At 42.2% G+C, this 20285-nt stretch overlaps 1 protein-coding gene across 5 annotated transcripts in view; it reads left to right on the forward strand.

The window, feature by feature from the left end:
• The window catches only part of ASPSCR1 (ASPSCR1 tether for SLC2A4, UBX domain containing), a 37229-nt gene extending 18156 nt beyond the window's left edge, over positions 1-19073 (forward strand). For 3 of the 5 annotated variants that reach the window (XM_051635103.1, XM_051635101.1, XM_051635106.1), the window contains 8 exons: positions 874-955; positions 1825-1891; positions 2684-2746; positions 3048-3100; positions 15881-15932; positions 16570-16639; positions 16953-17140; positions 17939-19073. In XM_051635103.1, the coding sequence (XP_051491063.1) occupies positions 874-955; positions 1825-1891; positions 2684-2746; positions 3048-3100; positions 15881-15932; positions 16570-16639; positions 16953-17140; positions 17939-17952 (589 nt within the window). In that variant the 3' untranslated portion in view covers positions 17953-19073. The other 2 variants (XM_051635102.1, XM_051635105.1) reach the window with 2 other exon arrangements.
• Positions 19074-20285: the final 1212 nt, after the last annotated feature.

Raw genomic sequence — 20285 nt, forward strand, 5'->3', positions numbered from 1 at the left:
CTTTGCAGATTGTGAGCTGGCACTTTCAGGGCATCTTGGAATGTGGTGTTCAGCTGACAGTAAGCCTGTAGCTGTTTTGTTCAGCAGCTGTTTCTGAGATACCTTGGTGTTTCTTAGAAATAGAGATCCTTCAAGCTTGATAGGTTAAGAGATTAACTTGCAAATAGCTGTGCAGAATTATATGATCGGATGTTTTGCCAAAATTGAGCCTAGGGAATTGTTTATCCAGAATTCAGTGGAAACAAGGAAGAAAGCCTAACGCTGAACATGGGATCTGTTGGATCTAAGCTTATTTCTTCACTTACAGAAAAACATATAATTGTTTTCTTGAATTGATTGTTACATCTTAAATACAGGCAGATTACAGGTTCCCTTCAAAACACCAGTCTACAATGCCTGCTCTTGAATTATCTGAAACTTCTCATTTTTGTTTTGTTTCCCTGTTGCTAATCAATACCCATTAATTCTTGTACCAGCATTTCTTGCATCAGCTTCAGTAGCTCTTCTCCCTCCCTGGAGTAATATGTCCAACTTTAACCTCTCTTTTATTGGATTAATAAGCCTATCTCTTCCTGAGTAGTCAAAGCAAACACTCCCCTACTCTTCTTAGTGTCTTTGCTGCTATCTGTGAACTTATTTTTAAACTTGTAGGAGAAAAGTAATCTTACATAGTATTGTTGCTGATGCTCAGTAGTTCCATGTATGTGACTTTTGGGGTAGGAGCCAAAGGAGGTGGGGAAAATGCTGTGCAGAGTACATGGAACAGATGAGCAGTTTTCATCAGCCTTTCTTGGACTTTTTGCTTTCTTAATAAAATAAAAATACATCTTTAAATTACAGAAATGACAGCTTGTCTTCTTCTCATGTATCTAGGAAACGCCTGGAAGAAGCTCCACTGATGACAAAGTCTTTGAGGGAGGCTCAGCTGAAGGAGAAGTTAGAGCGTTATCCAAAGGTAGATTTTGTTCTTTTTCCAATCCTTTTGGCTGGTCCTGGCCTGGAAGTTGAGTAACTCTGGGAATCAGTTGTGATCAAGAGGGTCCTGAGCTATTGATAGTGAGACTTCTCAAATTCCTATCCCTAGTAATTGTTTATGGGACTTGCACAACAGCTGTGCCCTGTAAAATCAGCTGTCCCGACTGAGTGGCAGGTTGTAGAGCTCCTGTTCTGTTCTTACAGATGTTTCAAGCACTTATGTTGTACACACATCAGTCCGTGTGGCTGAGCTTCCCTGTCTGCCTCTCCTCTGTAAATTCCTACATTTTGATAGTATCTCGTTGTGAGTTGAACGAAGTTACAGATTGGAGATGCCTTGGTCTGTAAATATGATCATAATGCAGTTTTTGTCCTTGGTGTCTTACTGAAAAAAAAAATATACTAAGTTTGTAAGCTAAGTGTGTTCTGACCAATGCTGGAAATAGACTGGTATGAGTTCCTTCAGATGTGCAGTGGGACAATACTTGCTAATACGGACACTTCAAGATACTGATACACTGTATCTGTCCACGGGTGACTTTCTTCTTTGTGCACCACTTCACCCAGGGAGCTCCTGCTCTCTGAATCAATGCTGCTGCACTGGACTGTTTCTACGGATCAGCTCTGACAGCCTTTGAAAACCCGACAGCCCTTATTCTCTGAGGAGCTGCACAGTCATGGTTAGCCAGTGTGCTGTTCTGCCCCTGTCGAGTAAATACCTCAGATATCCCCACTTAGAAAAAAACCCAAAACAAACAACAACAAACTTGCTCAAAAATTCTAAGCCAAGGGTGGGTGTTACTGAACGGCCGTGCACAACTGACCTGATGTGCTTTGCCTCTGACTTAGGTGGTGTTAAGAGTCCATTTTCCAGACAGACATGTTCTGCAGGGCTTCTTCCATCCTAGTGAAACTGGTAAGAGCAATCTCCCCTGCAGCCTGTGAAGCTGCAGCTAACCTCCTGTCAGTCTTTAGCTTCATGACGGGAGAATGGCTCTGGTCAGATTTCTGCTGTCCAGGAGAGCAATACTACTCTGAACAAGCAGCAGAAGCTAGTTAACGCTGTTCTTACGAGGCCCATGAAGTGGATGAGAAAAGGGTCTGGGGTAGTTAACTTAGTTAAAGGGATTTTATTTCCAGGACTGCTTGATGGAGACTGTCAGGCTACTTGATGGCAACATACATGTGCTCAGGAAACTGTCCCAGCTGATGTTCCATTGTTTGTGTGCAGACCGTGTGCACACTGAGATGAGTCTGGGCACTTCCTCTATGTTAAAGCTTAAACAGTTTTGGGATAAAAACACCTGTCCCCCCCAATAAAAAATAAAAAAAATTAAAAAAAAAAAAAAAAAAGCGCCAAACAAACAAACAGGAAGAAGAAGCAGCTTTACCTAAAAATCTTGCAGCTATTATTGGATTTGCTAGGAAGAGCTCAGCTGGCATCCACAGATTTTGCTAAGGAACCAGCATGTCTAAGTGGGTTATTTTGGTGAAGTTTGGTTTGGTTTTTGTGGTTTTGTTTGGTTTTGGGGTTTGGTGTTTATTTTCCTTTTTTTTTTTTTTTCCCCCCTCAGATATTTGTAATAGTGTTGGGGAAAAGCCAATCTGCAGACATTGTAGAGGGCACTTCTGGTACAGGTTAGCCTTTTTGTCCAGCATCTGAAGAAACAAATGTACTTCAGCAAATCTTTCTCTCCTTTTTCTACAGTTGGCATTTTGAGAGACTTTATAAGGAACCACCTTGCAGATGCAGACTTGCCATTTTACTTGTGTGAGTGTGCTATTGGTAATATTTGGCCTTACTTTGCAAAGCCTGTTCCTAGCTGTGCATATGGAATCTTGTGATGCCAGGAGGTATGACCTGGGGAGGAATTCCTTCCCTAAATACAGCCTCAGAATGCCAAGAAGGCGTGACCTGCTCACTTAGCTACATAGTTCTGCCTAATAAAAAGCCTTTGGGGGCAGCATGAATGTGTCACTCCTTTAAAGAGCAGTAATCCCTCCCATACCTGCTGAATGTATTGTTTTGGTTGCTGGGTGGTCCTGTTTTGTAACTTGTTTTTTAACTTCAGTTATTGCACCTCCCAGAATCATCCTGAACGATGCAAGTTTGACACTCTTTGAGGTAAGGACCCACACTTGTGCTCTGTGATCCTGACTTGCTGCTCCCCCTCACCCTGCCATGTGCTTTACTTACTCTTTAAAAGAAGCTGTGTAATGTTGTGATCCCTGCAGACTTCTACTTAGCCAAGACTAAGGAACCAGGTGTTTTGGAGCACAAGCTTTTCACCAGAAGAGGTCCACCTTGTGCAACAATATACTCTCGCATATTGTGGCAGGGTTGGGGGGTCATATTGTTGAGTTCATACACTCAGTGCCTGACAACTGTGTTTAACCTTGGAACATTACTGCAAGAGCTGAGCTAATGTGGGTTTGTACCTCTGGTTGGGCTAGTATAGTTGGAGAAGTGACACTGGATTTGGATGGGCAACAGTTCTCCATTTCTACAGCAGGAGCCAAAGGCCATAGTAGACAAAAATCTGACCTTTTTGATAATCACTAAATGAGAATGTATTTTAAGCCAGCTTGTACATTGAGGAATACATTCTGTGTGTAACTTTTCTCAAAGGCTAAAATTTAGTTTTTCAGATCCAGATTCCTGGAGGATTTTTTGCAAGTGTTGAATGAAGTGGTCTTGAAGTCTCTGGCCAGAGACTCTTGGCTGTGTGAATCACGCATGTGTTAAGAGACATACAGTGATTTTTGCCAGTGACTTTGCCCCAAACTCACCATATTTAAAATGTGCTGTAATTCAGGGAGAGGGACAGAGAAAGGGATCTTTCAGGCAGCATGGTGAATGAGGTAGGGATTAGCATGCCTCTGAAGTTGTTTGTAATGGAGCTTTCCAAATTCCACAACTTCCTGACCAGGCCATGTGGAAGAGATACACAGGCAGCTGCTTTTAGATGATTGAATGTTCAGGGAAGCAAAGTGTCGATCTCTGTGTTCACAGTGGGGAGTCTTTCACCTTCCCAATATCCTGTTAAGAGTTTTTTGCTGAAATTGGAAGTTTTGGGAGTGGTTTTGTTGAGTTCCTTGTACTGTCCCTGTGCCTATGACAGGTGTAACTCCCTAGGGAGTCCTGAGTCCTGGGATCACAGCCCCGTCTAGCTCTGAGTGGTGGCTCCACTGCTCCCACCAGCAGCCATGGGACAGACATCATGTCACCATGGGTGGGGAGAACAAGAATTTTTCATTTCAAAGCCATTTTGTAGGTTTTAATTAATAATGCAAATACCAGCGGAAAGCCTTTGTGTCTTTGAGACAGGAGGTTGTGCCATTTTGGCAAGAGGGCAGCTCTCTGCGCTTCCTCTGACTTGTGCCATCTCGCCCACATCTGCCACCCACAACACTGTCTCAAGACACACGTGGTAACCATGATGGGAAACACAAAGAGCGAATCTTGTCTTCAGATTTCTGAGAAGTCCCACAAACGGGAAACTGGCTATCACTGCATTGCTAATGATGTGTTTGGAAAACATTCAGAGAAACAGCAGATAATAAAAAATGTTTTGCACTTGTTAGCAGTTCTTGGGCAAGGGGAGCAGCCGTGGTGCTGTGACTAGTACAGACTGGTCTGTCAGGGCACATGCACACTACTCTCTGCCTTTCTCTGTATCTTTTTTTTTTTTCCTTTTTTTTTTTTTTTTTTTTTACTAAGCTGTCATGTCTAAGCACATCACCCACCAAGAGTTCCTTTGCAGACATTTCTAACATGCTTTTGGAAGGCTTTTATCATCATTCCAAAGTATGGTCTGCCTGCAGCTCTCACCAACAGAAGTCTTCTGCATAAAATGGGTGTTTTTCTGTCCTAAGATTTGGCTCGGATGTGTTCCCAGATTTCCTGTCTGAACCTTTGGATTTGTGTCCTTTAAATGAAATGTCCTTTAACAAAAATACGCTGCTTTCTTTTCAGTATCTCTGTAGGAAGTGATATTCTCCCCCACACTGTATGCCACGTTTTCCTCTAGAATCTCATGGACTTCAAGTTTTGGCACTGTTTATTTTTTCTTGAAGGTGGTCTTTTTTTGTCTGTTAAGTACATGGTAGATGCTGAAAATGTGCTTCTGTAATGGACCTTTTTTGTGTTCTCTCTGGTTCATTTTCTATTTGATGTTTTGTTGCTCCTTTAAATTCAAGGTACTTGCCTTTCTGACACAACTTTCTTCCATTGCTTTCTGTCACAGTTGGAAAATACCCTGTCTGCTCAGGTGCCTGTGCTAACCACCTTGAAATCTGCTATGACCCTTTTATTTTTTAATTAGGTTCTAAGTCCTTTGCGTACCATACTCACTCCACAAAGAAAAGGAGGTTTCTCTGGCTTTTCAGTAAATGTGAATGCAGTGCCCTCGCTGCTGGTCTTGACCTGCCTCCTCTTGATCCAGCCTCTGATGCTGTCTCTGGTCTCTGTTGTTACTCTGTCTTTTGGTCTATCATCTAAATAAAGTTCAAAAGCCTCTGCTTACCTGTATTAGCCCACCCTGTTCTTTTATTTTCTCTTTTTCAGCATACATCTGATGTTTCTCTGGTGGTCTTTTGAAACATAACTTGTTCACTGAGACACCACAGAAATAATTATGTCACCCTGTCTTTGAATCAGAAACTTTATGGCAGGAATTTTGTTCAGTTTGCTGTGTTAAAGCCTTTGTTCTGTACCTGGCACCAGCACTTGTGCTTGTTCCATGTGTGGCAATTTCCCAGTTTCCTTGTTGTGCTGTTTATTGTGGAATTCATTCCTTGCAGCAGCTCCCTGAAACTTATAAAAATGTGTCAAATTAATGCTCTCTAAAGACTTTGAGGTGCCTTACAGCCCAGTCTCTTAGACTCCTTCAGAAATCACAGTTTGAGGAAGAACCTAGTCAATTTTAGTATTAAGCATCTTCAGTTTGTAGTGGCTTTCCTGAGATGGAAGAGTTTGTGTCATATGACAAAGGTGCACAGCCTTGACCTCAGGACAAAACTGTGACTGTTCCAGATGTGGTGCTCAAAAGCTGAAAATTCTCCTGCAAATTGACTGTTCTAAAGAATGATTTTTCTCATTTCCTCTCAGTCAACAGAAGAATGACATCAAATTCAGATAAATGGTGGCAAATCCAAAGTTGATTTAAGAATTTTTTTTTTTCATGCAACGTGTAATCACAGTGTAGTCTAATTAGACTGCAATTAGAAAGTGGTTATGTTGAGAATTTGGGCATAACTGAAGAAAAACGCATTTTTAAAGCATAATCTGAGTATGCAGAATCATTACAATAACTTGCAAAATGTGGAAAGCAAGTAAAATCTCATGTTTAAAGTATTTTTAGGGATTGTAACATGACATTATGAAAATACTATTATCACATTACTGAACAGTTGCATGACTTGGCATTTTCTTCTCAACCAACTGGCTCCATGTAGGTAAATGTAGTGATGCATGTGCAGGAAAAAATGACTTGAACTTCATATGCATCTCAGTGAGGTCTTGGGTTGATTGTTACTACTCTGGAGCCAAGTCTTAAAAAAGACTAAAAAGATGCCAAGTATAAGCAACTTGTTAATGAGATGGTTTGTTCTGTGCAGTGCAAGGGATTTTGTGGCACACACAGGTAGTGGAAGACGGGTATGTGAAACAACAGGGGTATTGCAGCTCCCCTCAGCCAGATGTCCTGTGGAAGCTTTATTTATTTTTTTTTTACATACTAGTTTTTATTATTTTTCCAGACATTTCTGCTGAAAACCTTGTCAGGAGTATGGTTTTAGCTGGAAGGGGATGTGTGTCTGCAACACATAGAGGTTTTGCTCAGGTGCTCACACTCTACAGTACAGAGTTTGCTGATGCAGTTGTGCCAGTGGAACTAAGCAAACTTTTCCTGCAGGAGACCTTGCTGAAGTTCATGGTGAGTCTGAAGAACTCACTTTTGAGTTTTGTGGTTGTTTTTTTTTTTTTCTTCTGCAGTTGAGTATATAAACTTTGTGAAGTTTGTACTTGTAGTGTAGCTTGTTCCTGTAGCCCATCTGGTGCAGAAACCTCAGATGGTTGGAAATGTGTGTGCAGATATATGTATTTAGCTTCGTAGATATTTTTTTGCCGTGCACATTCAGTGCGACATTTCCAAATGCTCTTGTTTTCAGAAGTTTATCCCTAGAATTAGAAAAGTCCATCCAGTTCATCGTAGCTGGCTTGAATTGATGGTGAAAGGATCAGGCCAGACTATTTTGTAATAGATGTTTTTTTCTTTTAGTAAACCTGTTTTTCTAATCAAAGTGTATTCAGTGAGGCTTTAGCCTTGACTGCAGAGCCCTTGGGCATTGGAAATGAGTGATTGGACCCAAATGCCTGAGGCAAGCAACACCACTAATGAGGTGAGCAGGGTAGAGGTTGAGCAATAAGGGAAGATGTGTCACTGGATTGGCAGGAAACAGCAGGGGAATTGGTTTCTTTGAGGAGCAAAGAAATTCATATATGTTCAGGGTGAGGTGGGAGATGACTGCAAGGGGCTGAGGCAACTTGGAAAGATAAAACAGGGTAAAGAGAAGGAGCAGAAAGAAATGTGTGCTTAGACAGGGCTGGATTCCACTCCCTATTTTTAGCGTTTTAGATTTTGGGGCAAAAGCTGCTGCTCTGCCAGGAGTGTGTGCTGGGGGGTGCAGGAGCCCTGTCAGAGCCCTGGGGCTGTGCTGAGCAGCTGGCTGTACTGGGGCCACGCTGTGCAATGGGTGTGCAGATTGGAAGAGCTGTGCTTAGTGCCAGCGGCCGTGCAGCCTGTCTTCCTTGCCTGGGGCCCTTCAGCCCTTTCAGGTCATGGTCTGTTATGGCACGAATGATTCTGTGTGTTTATAAACATTTTATTTGGATGAAGCATCAAACAGGAAAAAAAAAACAATTCCTGCCGAGAACTTGTCATTCCATTCTGGTCACCCCTACTGCTTTGTCAGAGACCACAGGGCTCGGACTTATTGGGATGGTGCCTTGTCCCAGTTTAGGTCGGCCGATTCTGGGTGAAGCTTTGCTCCCTGTTACTGGAGTGAGTCCTTTTTTGTCTTTGACTTTCTCCTTGGGTTGGTGCAGGCCATGTCTCCTGCTGGGGGAGGCTGTCCCCTCCTGCTGCAGATCTGAGTGCTTGGCAGGGGCTGAAGGGGGCTTTCTTCTCTGGGAAGAAATGGGTGCGGAAGTGGCTCTGGCTTTCGTGTCCTTGGCAACTGTGTTATTGTTGGATGCCCTTTTTATAGGCGGCTGTTACTAATCAGGCTGCTCGGTGCTCTCAGTAAAAGTGTCAGTGGCCCAGGAGAAGAGAGGTGATGCTTCTGGTGTAGGGCCAGGTGGGGCAGCGCTGGGACAGGACTTGCTCACCACTGCAGACTTGCTTTCTGGTATTGCCTTCCAAACTGTGAAATCTGTCTGGGAAGAAGTTTGTGTGGGTCACTACCCACACCTGAGGGCTGCAGAGCAGGCAGTGGCACCTGGTCCTGCCCTGGATGCGGTCAGGCTCTGTACAGGTGGGTTAGGTGAAGACTTTGACCCTTTCAGCCGTCGTGTGGCCTGTGGGAAGGAGGCAGGCCTTAAGTTAGCAGTCGGCTGTCCTCTGGGCTGCCTGGGAGCTGGCTACAAGAAAAGTGCATGGTGTCTGAGGCAGTAATGCAAGTGCATTTGAGAATTCAAATGTTTATAATTGACTCAAATTTGCTGAAGCCACTAACAGGGGTCACTGCAGATGGTGGAGTACCATATTATCAACACTTCTGCTCTCTCTCCACCCTCTCACTCCATTCAGGCTGGTGAGGTAGGAACTGCTCTAACTCTGATCCCTTACAATGAAGGGAGAACCTTTATGTTGCAAGCAAAACTGGGAAGAAAGGCAAATACTGTCAACTTGTTTGCCAAGATGCTTGGGCTGAAAGAACTGTCTGAAGCAAGTTCTCCCAAACTATGTGTGTATTTACAGTATAGTGAGCACACAGATTGGCAGCAACATGGACTTTTTGGAACCCATAAAGACTTCAAGGCATTGCTTTGATTTTTTTGTTACTGCTGTTTTTGCTGGCTGCCTTATCCTCATGTCCCTTGAAGTGTTTTATAATATTCTGCTCTCTAGAACTGATCAGCTGCAGGCTTCCCTGCTGTAGCACTTGGCTTTGGGTTCCTTGTAGTTCTAGTTTGTCATTAATGTTTTTCTAGGCTAGCTGAGCTCTTCAGGGTTGCTTAGCTTCTTTCCTCCTCCCCAAAACAGGCACTTCTGTAGTGCATATCAGGGGTGCGTTAGTGGAATAAATAATTGATTGCTGAGTTAATACTAGGAAAGAGCAGAAGGTAAGAATACTAGCCACTGGAAAAGTCAAGGCAGTAAAGAGGGCAGGAGGCCATAGTCTGTTTTCAGAGGAGCTAAAGGAATCCACAGGCTTCCACATAAATATTTAGATCTTTGAATCAGATCTTAGAGTGCATCTAGTGTTTCCTCTGGCATGTACTGTGGGGCAGAAATCCAGAGGACCTGTTTGTTCCTTTCTTTGCTTTTGGTTCTGGTTCCATATCCTATTTGTTAATGCTAGTTCAGGCAATCCACCTGGCATGCTTGTGCAGTGAAGGTGACTACCAGTTGAGCAGTGTGAAGCTTCTGCTTTTGGCAAGAGTCTGTTTGCAACTTCAGAAAAAATTACTTAATCAGAGGCGTTTCCAGTGGCAGGCACTGTGGTAATTCCGCTCATTAGCAAAGAAAATTGCAATTAATAGTGAAATTCATTCAGCAGAGAGGATGACATCCACCTTCCTGTATGAAGTGTTAGCCCTTCATTACTTGTTCAGGGTTTTCTCATCTGACTGGATTTGGGTAGCCATCTATCCTCCTGTCTGTCTGGCGGGCTCTGCTCATGCTTGCAGAGGTGTCCCCTGCGTGCCGAGGTGTCACCTGCTTGCTGCTGGCTCTGCCCTGTGGGTGCTCCTTGTGTGCCTGAGTTCAGAGTGGAAATACTGCCCAAAATGCTCTCTCTTCTGCTGTTGCTTTCAAAGGCCAGATCTTTCTGATCTCAGCTCAGGGGCTCAGTGAAAGATCTTTATACCTGGAATCCTTCCTAAGTAGCCTTTTCAAAATAGTGCTTTTCAGTCTTATCTTTGCCTTATGAATTTTAGAGGTCCTCTGCTCTATCTGGATCAGACCTCCTTGTCTGGGCTGCAGAATATCCATCTTCTCTGGCAGTTGCAGTCCACATTGAGCAGCTTTGTTCTCAGGTTATAAACACTTAGTCAGTTTGCCCCTTTCACCAGAGCTGTGGTGTTTATTTCTGTTTCAGCGATGCTTTGCAGTCTTGCTGGAGAAGCTTTTGATCCACCGGCTTTCCGGTTGAATTTTCCAAGGGCAAGTTTATGTGTTTGGGGTGTGTGTACTATGCAGTATTTCATGTTGGTAGCTTGGGTTTCTCCTTCCGCACGCGTGTTCCTTTGAAGTGCTTATTTTCTTACTCGTCTTTTAACATCAAACTAGCAGCAGACCTGTGGCACTCTAATCTTTTCAGATCATGTAACGGAAAGAATGCTTCTCCTTCTGGCAGCTGCACGTTCCTCTCAGACAGCAGCTCCTGCTGCTCTGAAAGCATCTCTGCTGGCGAGCAGAATGACTGCATGATGATAATGTACAAATTTTGCCATACTCTAGGGTTTTTTGAATGCGTATGTCTGGAGATACCTAGTGAAGGAGGAGGCATTGGGATGTTAGTTGGGGAGGGTTCTGCATGAAGTCTTTCATGTGCTCTAGAGAAAAAGTTAGTAAAATGTGCAGTAAAATGAAGCAGAAATACTTCTCTCGTGGATTGCAGCTGTGTTCACAGGGGAATGTTGTTCTAGGGTAGATATTTTTATCATGGAATGCAAGATGCAGTAGCCCCAGTGCACCACTCCACAGCCAGGATGCCCTGCTGTCATAAACCACGCTGGCCACTCTGGTGGCCTCAGTAACTGCACTCGGCCTGTCTGAAGTAGAACTTTGATTTACTCACTACATAGTTTCAGAATAAATGTGGCTTTCTGAGTAGCAGGCTGGTCTTCAGATTTCAGAAATGGAAAGTGTTCATTTAAACTGCTGCAACTGTAACTAAGTAAATGATGAAGTTGTTTAGATCTTTTTAAAATCTGAGGAATCGTTCATTTGGAATGATACTCTTTAAGCAGGAAATTGGCTTCCTCCACTTCTTGCCTCATCAGTGACTTTCTGATCCCTTCAGGAGAAAGATGTCCTGTGATTAAGGCCTTGGATGGGACTCTGGAGACTTAGATACTTGATTCTCAGATACTTGATTCTCATTTCTGCTACTGCTATCCTATGTGACTTTGAATAAGTTATTTAATCTCTTTAGGTCTCAGTTTTTCATCTGTACAAAAGTACCGCAAAACAACAACAACAAAAAACCTTGTGCTTTTTTACATTTTTATTTATATTGCGTGTTGCTGCTCCTTACATATATGTAATTGCACAATGGGACACCATTTTTAGTTGGATTTCTAGGTGCTGTTGCAACAAAAAGAATAATGTAACTGTATCTTGTAAATAGGCCCTACACAGTGTGATCTGAACATTATAATTTTATAGGTTATAATCTATTTTCCCTATCAAAATGGCTTTGTATCTTTGGCTGGAAATCAAACGAGGAAGGAAATGCTGGGTATTTGAGTGTAGCAACTAGCTGTTGGCTCTTCATGTTGTAGTAATATTTTGCATATAACTGAATGGGGTTCTCTGCATACTTGTTTCCAACAGCCTGTGATTCTTTTGGTCAATCTGACAGGCTCACTGTGACTCTGAGGGGTTTCTCATCTGTTGTGATGCACAGATGTTCTTAAAGAATCCTGTGCAGTAAGGTTCAGAACTGCAGAGTTCTTCTAAAGACATTGATATATGCATTAGAACAGCTGCAAATGAAGAGATACCAGCTGACTTGAGAATAGTTTTCAGGTGATGGTCTGCCCAGTATTTGATCTTTTTAGCAGTGCTAGTGAATACTAAAGCTCCAACTTGTGTTTGTGTTTTCCTGGACTGCAGTTACTAAAGCCTTCTCATCTTTATGCCAAGACATTCCTTGGCCAGTGGGATCATTCCACTGACTTTGTTTTTCTCTTAATGTGAAACTGGTACCGATTTAAATAGTTTTGTCTTACAAAAAAAATCTCAGACAGCATTATGTCCTGCCAGTGACCGGCTGTGGAATTCCTGGGGTGATCAGTGGGATGTAGCTGGCTGCTGTGCCGGACCCTCCGGGAGCACTGAGGTTGGGATGGTACCTGAGGGTTCTGCATAGAGGTTGTATGATGAGCCAATGGTGTTTTGAATTGAAGAAAAATAACTTACTGGATGTAAATTTGGAGACTCTGTGTTGGCTGACCACTAGGAAGGGATCAGGATGCTGGGAAATGAGCCATGGGAAGGAGCTTGCATTCTGGGAGCTTGGGAGCTGCTGTCTTGTTCCTTGTAGTTTCTTTCAGTTAAAAGACTCTGAACTGTAACATTGGACTGATGTTTTGCCAGCAGCGGGAAATAGTTGTGAAGGTGGATTCTGACACTTAGAACTATGGTTATTTGTCAACCTGTGAGTAAATAGCATAGAGCTTTATATTCTGTCTGTGTGTTTGTGTGGGTGAGTGTCTGTCTAGCTCTTGGTCTACGCCTCTCACTCTCTCTTTGTGCCTCATGCAGGCCCTGCCATGAATTTTCTCTGACCCCTTGGGGCCATTCCCACACGAAGCTTTGATGTGTGTGCCCAGATCTTGATTGACAAGGAAGTTTCGGTGGCGGCAGCAGGGAAACGAAGAGAAAAGGGCAGGGCTTTGAACTAAAGGGCTTTGAGCTCTGAGATGCTGTGCTTACTTATCTCCTTCAGAATGTTAATTATTTACCAAGATAATTGGTCACAAGGGGAAAAAAAGAGAGGGGAGGTTATTAAAAAATTCCAACACTAACACGCTACAAAAACCTCATTTTCCAACTTGCAGCTGGCATGAAAAGGATGTTGTGTGTAAAAGGGCTTGAGTGTATGTGTGTTGAGGGGGCCTTTTAAAAGCACCCATTTCCTAAATAGAGGGACCTCTTTAGACAAATGCGGCGGAAACATCAAAGCTCTTGCAAGAGTTTTCTCTGGGGTTTCTAAACCGTGTCTGGTACTTTTTAATTAAAAAAGTTTATGGAGAGCTGTCTTCGTGACTGGAGCAGGCAACCTTAGGCCCTGTTGATTGAAGAATGGAATGACCTAATAAATAATGATTTCTGCAAAAATGTCAGTTCAAGGATGTGAAGATACCTGGCTCCTTCAGCAGGAGCTGAGGCTGACGAGTGTCTCCTGCCTCTGTCTGACGTGCTGTGTGTGAAAGGCTCCTGCAGCCCTTTAATTAATGTCAAGATGTGTAATACCAAGCACTCATTTGGAGCATGTAGTCAGGAAGATGGGTGAAGCTGTTTCGTTTTGCCTCCAGTTAATATGGTTTAATTAGTCTCTGTATTAGGAGGCGATCCACAGACTCCCCCGTGAAGATCAGGGTTCCTTGGAGTTCTGGTAATTGCTGTGCTGGATCAGGTCCAAGGACCATCCTTCCAATGTCCTGACTGTGCTGGTAGTGGCAACGGAGGTTCAGGAAAACTCCCAAGGGCAGGCAGCCTGCCCTGCACAATTGCAAAGTATGCGTTAGTGATATAAAGAGGGGCAGTTGCTTGCTTTTATTTATTTATTGGATCAAGGTGAGAAATTGTGCATTGTTTTGCCAGGGTAAACCTAGACCGGTCAGCAACATTTTCTGTAGGTTTCTGGCTGTCAAAGTACTTACCTCTGTTACCCCATGATCATTTGGGTTCTTTACCTGTCTCTTAGCATAAGGCCTTCTGAAAGCTGATAGTAATTGTTTCAGTTAGTTCATATAGTATTATACTGATGTGTTAATTCTGGCAGTGCCTTGATCTTAATAATTGGTGGCCCAACCAGTTACTTTAGGGACTTCCTTTATCTGAACTTCTTGTTGTAACTTTTTGTTGTTTTAATCCTTGAACTGTATTTTAGCTCTCTAGCTTTCCTTCCTTCCACCTGTACCCACCCTGCTGCTTCATTTCATATTATGGACCTCAGAAGTATTAGCTACCAAAGTTGAATGATCTTTATTATTTTTTAAAATTATGGGTAAATGACAACATTTGTTAGTTTTAATGCTTTCTTTCCTGCTTGCTTTTCTAAGTTATGGCTGCACAGCATATCTAAGACTCCATTTTTTCAAGTCATGTTTATTCAACAGCTAAGAATTCAATAGCTAAGGATTTTATTTCCATTTTCCCCAACCTCCAGGTCTTCAATCCATGATAAATTTTTTTAACTCTCTTTTTCTAAAATAGGGTGTCTGTGTTAATTGTTTGTACATTTTCACTTCTTATGGTGTTGAATTTTATTACATTGTGATCACTGTTTCTTACTGGCTTGACTCTGATCCTATATATTACTTTGGGCAACTGGAAAAGAATTTATGTTTACAATTACTCTTTCAGTAGGTCATCATTTACGCTACTGACAGTAGTAACTACTTTTCAACAGTATAATGTAATTTAATGAGTTAGTACATTGAACATAATTCATATTTTGTATTCTATTCAGTATCTATTTCTGCAGAGGTAGTTGAGTAAAGCTATTTAGCTTTTTTGATGCTTTTGTGCTTTATTGCACTTCAGTTTTATGTGATTTTTTGTGTATATTTGACTAGAAGTTACTTCTTGTTGTGGAGCACTGAAGAGGTGGGTGAAAGGATAAGATTCAGGGTCATGTCCTGCATCCCTTCCTAGGGCCATTCTCCCTGGGACAGGAACCTGCCCACTGGTGTCAGCAGGGAAGGGTGGCACTGACCCTTTGTCACTGGTCTCCCTCTGTGGAGACAGTGCTTAGAAGGCCACAGACTCAATACCTTTGTACACATTAACTTAGTTTCACTTGGTTCAGTGCTTCGTGACCTATATGTGGGGGTTTTTTAAGGTGTGCCACACAGTGTAATTAAAGCACATACTAAATGAATCATTATTTGGCTGGTGAACATTTGAAATAATAGAGAGGAATTGTTGAAAAACATAGATCACATAGAACACATGATGCTTAGCTGGAATTAGTTCTGGCCACACTCTTCATTATTTTTATCTGGTAGATGTATAAATACAGGAGGTAGATATATAAATACAAAATAATCATTAATAACATTTGGAGATGAAACAAAGATCACTAGAGTGATAAATGCAGACATGAAAGAGGCAGTGGTACAGTTATCTGGGATACATAATGAGTTAAATGGATGAAAAAAGAGTTTGAATATGGCAATTATTCTGACAAGTAGGAACTAGGAATTTGGCCTGGATTTATAGAAGGATAGACTGCATCCTGGAAGGCTGTTGAAACTAGACAGATTCCAAATAAGTACAGAATAGAAATGTAGTAGAATAATCTACAGTAGATTTCTGAGGGCAGAGCTGGATTTTCCTTCCCTCACTATCAGCCATTCAGGTCTTGGCAGATTCTTAATTGTACTCATGTTACCTGCTCAGCAGTGGAGAATGTGAGTGAAAGATAATGGCCTGAGATGTGGGGACAGAGGACAACAAATGGCAGGTCATCAGCACAGGGAGCACTTGCTGCACAGGTCTTGTCATCTGTGTGTAGTAGAATAGGTAATAGAATTTTGATTCATATCTTAGTCTGAGTGCCCTGTGCTCTACACAAGTTTGGCCTTTTCTCAATTGTAGATGGTTCAGGGAGCTCAGCTTGGTCTGTGAATTTCTCTGTAGCTGTCTAGCCTGTCTTTAATGTTCACAGTGAGCTGTGGAAACATCTACAATCACTGATCCCTTTTTTTGCCCTTTTGCTCCAGGCTAAACTATTTCCAACTGCTGTCATTCATTTTGGATCTGAGGAGAGCAGGGGTGAGTGAATTTCCTTTCTTCTTCAGCTGACTGTGTAGCTCCTGTAATAGACCAGAAGAATTACATCCTTAGATTGAGAATTCTTCTGACAAAAGACAGTGCAGTCCTTGAGAATCCTAGTAAATGTTCCCGTTCTGAATGGCTGCAGCTCTTCAGAGCTAGCTGGGTCAGCTAGCTGGAGCACAAATGTAGACATAGTACCTTTCTTAGATTTGTTGGGCTGTGGAGTAGGGATTGTCTACCACAGGGACCAGATGATAGAAGAACGACTCTGTAGAAGGAAGTTCCCTTGCTCAAAATGTTAACTATACAGACCTCCTGTTGTATGACACCTCTGATTTGTGCTGAGCATCTGTCTCTCCCAGAGATTAAAGCATGCTCTGGCCTCACAAAAAGTTTCTGAGATACAGGGAGCACTGAAAGAAAATGTCAAGAACTTGAGGTTTGAGTGATATAATAAGGCACCCTGAGTTGTGAAAGAAACTGTCATAGTTTAAAAGTGTCCTGTGTCAGTTGGTGGAAGGTGATGCAGATTTACTTTTGTATACAGCAGGTATCTGCTGAGCTGAGAGCCATGTGATCCTGTGGGGATTGATATCTCTATTACTAAAAAAATGTTTGGATTTCATTTTTACAGACTGTTACCTGAAATCAGAACTGCTGAGCTCTGTGGTTTCCCCTTCTGCAGCTGATTTATTAGTAGCCAGGTATGTTGGGATTGAATGGAGTTGCAAATGGGTGAATATTTCAGGGGTGGGAAGCATGAAATGAGCCCATCTTACCACAAAGAGATGTGGTCTGAAGATGGTAAGGCTTAATTTTCTTCTGAAACAGTCAGACTGTGGTACTTCAGTTAGTCTTTGCAAAGTAGGGTTTCAGTGACTAAATCAAGTAAATTCTAGGGCATTATAATGAAAAAGAGCCTTTTCAGTCTGACTTCAAAAATTTAAAGGCGGTGGTAGTACACATGGCTATTATGAAAAAATGAACTTAATTCTACTTGTTTATTTTCTTCCTCAGATGTTTGTCCAAATCATTAGTTCCTTCTGCTTCATCATCTTTAGAATCAACAGTTCCATCCCTATCTGAACCAGAAGTGGAAAGTCACAAAAAGACTGATGAGCAGCCAGAACCAGCAAATGTGCAGGAAGCTCCGCAGGTGTTGAGAAGGGCCCCTGGGAAAGTACCCAAATGGCTGAAGCTGCCAGGTATCCAGGAATCAGAGAGCTCCTCTCATTCTGAACTCCCCAGAAAGGCAGGGTCCTCTGTGCCAGACGTGTTGGAAGTTGACAACATTCTTAAAGATGTCAGCATACAGGACATTTGGCTCAGTGCTTGTCAAACACAAATCAGTTTGTGAATTAAACCTCAGCCTTCTCTGGAGAAGTGTCAGAGTGCAGGCCCTGGGCATTGTTGAGTCTGACATCTAATCCGTATGTTTGCAATTTTCTTAACTGTGTTCTGGTCTTAATGTGTGTAGTTCTTAACTGTGCTTGTGAAGTTCAAATATACTAGGCATGATATTCTACATACTGAGGGCCATGCCATCTGTTAAATCTTTGTCACTATTTTTCCTTTGCTTGTATAGTCTGTTTTAGTACTTTCCTCTCTTGTTATTTTTTTGAGTTGGTCTTCCTGTTTTTAATCTTCATTGCAGTAGTGGTTTCCCACAGTTAAGTTTCCATTATTAATTTTTTTTCTTGGTTTATCCTGATCAGAAAACTGCAACCTTGTTTTTAGTCTCAGAACCAATAACTCATGCATGGTTCTATATGAGAATTTATACAAAATATGAAGTAACTAGAAGAAGAATTTCTGAATTAAGCAATTGCAGATATTCCGTTTTTGATCCAGTGGCAAAGAGGAGAAAAGATAAAAAAAACCCACAACAAACAAAAAAGCATTCAGTCAACCCCCTTAACAGCAATGAAACTAGGAAGAACTAAATGGAATTCCCTGCAGATCAGGTGGGTGGGTGTTCTAATCACCTTATGTTTATTTTGTAGGTGGGAAGAGATGAAACATTCCGGGCCACTGGATCAGCGAGCAGTCAGCTGTGCCCCTTTCCTGAGGAACTAATTCAGAATGTGTAAGAAATTGTTGGTAGCCCTGAAGAGATTGAATCTGTATGAACATTAGTTATGGATAGAAAATTGCTATTTTGAATGTCAGTTTCAGCTTTTGGAGAAGTGGAATCCCTGTTTGTGGTCTTTGTGACTACAGAAGCAATGTTAGAAGTTAAATGTTAAGGTTTCTTGTATGCAACTGAAATGAATGGAGAATTAACGGGCAAATAATTCCTCTATACTCTCTGCAAAGGACTCTGTTTCTATCAATATTTTAAAATTCAAATCTTCCTAGGTCTACCTTCAGGCAGCTACACTCATATTATCTCTGAATTCTGGCAGCAAGATACAATCCCATTCAGCTTTAACTATAGTTAAGTGCTGCCTAGAACAAGACTTTGCTTCTTGCTGGTTGGGGTTAGTGCTGCTGATAATTCTGGGCATAGATGGCTGGAAGGTGAGTGAAGAGGAAGCACGTCACTTAAAACAGTTAAAATAGGTTTTTCCTGTAAACCCATTGGTCTCCTGCACTTTGATTGTTTTCTGTTGCCAGGATCTTGTTGACAAAGAACACAGGTATCCACTAATGGAATGCACATGGTTTGTTTCTGCACCAAGCTCTGTGTTTTACTTTCATTACATAGAATTAATTAGTATCAGTAGTTAAAGTTATAGTAAGGAAAAAAAAACATCCAATAAAAGGGTCTCCTTATGTGGGCTTCGATCTGTGGACTTCTGTGGTCTGAGTGTTTCCACAGAGCAGCTTTTTCTGCAGTGCAGTCAGTGTACAGAGGGAAGGTCTAGTCTGGATCTTTGCCTCCTGCAGGTGGTGTGTGGGGGTGGATATTGCTGGTTAGAATTGCTCTTATACTGGAGATGAGCTCCATAGTGCCACAGTAGCCATGGTGCTGTGTTTTATTTGAAGTCTTCTCCATGGATCACTGATTCATATTGGACAGCTGGGGCTCCATGCTACGGTAATAACGTGTTTTCCATTTTCACTGTATAGACAATTGTCCCAAACTGTGTGCATCTGCACAGTTTGTAGATGTAATAAAGCAGAGTGGCCAGAGGAGGCTTTTTGTCTGTTTCATTGATAATGTTTCTTCCCCCAGTACTCAGTTTCTCTGTCAGTTCACAGGAGCCTGCTCCCTTTTCAATAGGCCTGTCATGCCTCATTCCCTTCCTCCTTTTTTTTCCCCCCTCCCAACAAAGCAAAATCGAGCTTTGTACCATCTGAATGAACTTCAAAGTGGCTAGAAAGGGCACCCAGGGTTCCTGGCACTTGTCATTGTCTCTTGGCCTGGCCAACATTTCCCTTCAGGTCTAATTACTTCCAAATGCTCCCAGATGCTTTGAAGAAACTTAGAGGGAGGGGGAAGCATGAAAGAAAGGTGGAAGAGGGAAAAGGAGACTCAAAGTGGAGGGAGCAGAATACTTTAGCAAAAATGTTGATTGATTTCTTATATGACACCCAAACATAAATAGGGGATGTGTGTGGCCACTGGCAGTGGGGAAGGCAAGGGCACTACTTACAGATGCTGCTCGAGTCCTTACTGTTGGAAGGCCAGCCTTTCTGGCACCTGACGGGCTACAAAAGAGCTACTGCAGCCCAAAATACTAAAATAACATTTCAGCGGTTTAAGTGTGAGCTGAGCCTACACTCCATAGGACTGTGTATCTTGGTTCAGGTGCTATATCAGGCTGATGTCTGTCACAGAAGTCAGAGGTAGGCTGGAAACAGAGCTGTTTTGCTGAATTTATGTAGGATATATCAGGGTGCAACTAATAGCCATAGCTACTGATGGGTGATGATACACTTGTGCTGGTGGTTTTGATTCACACGGTTAGAATAAACAGAAGCAGTCTGGTTGATAGGAAGTTGTGGTGTGCTTTCAGATGTGCTGGTCTTATTTTTTGAAGAACACAGGTAACATCAGGTAGTATGGATCTGCTTAGCTATTTTGATTCCACCAGTTCTGACAAAGAGCTAGCACCATAATTATCATCCGGAAGTATCTGATATGGGAAGGCAGAAGGAAAAGTTTAGGGGCATAAGCAGCAGTATCATCATTACTGGGCAGCTTCATGGGTTAAGTACCGGGGTGAGAATGAGGAGACTTAATATTGCTAACTATGTGCATTACTTGTCTGCCTGTGCTTGTCATGTAACTCAGCCATGCATCAAACCCAATGTAATCTGCTTCCCTTTCAGAAAGAAAAGTTAGTACCCTCAACAGCTAGACCAGAGGTCTTATTCCTCATTTGCTGTAAGAATTAGTTTTAG

The sequence above is a fragment of the Apus apus genome, chromosome 17 (assembly GCF_020740795.1).
Source record: "Apus apus isolate bApuApu2 chromosome 17, bApuApu2.pri.cur, whole genome shotgun sequence".
Taxonomy (NCBI): Eukaryota; Metazoa; Chordata; class Aves; order Apodiformes; family Apodidae; genus Apus; species Apus apus.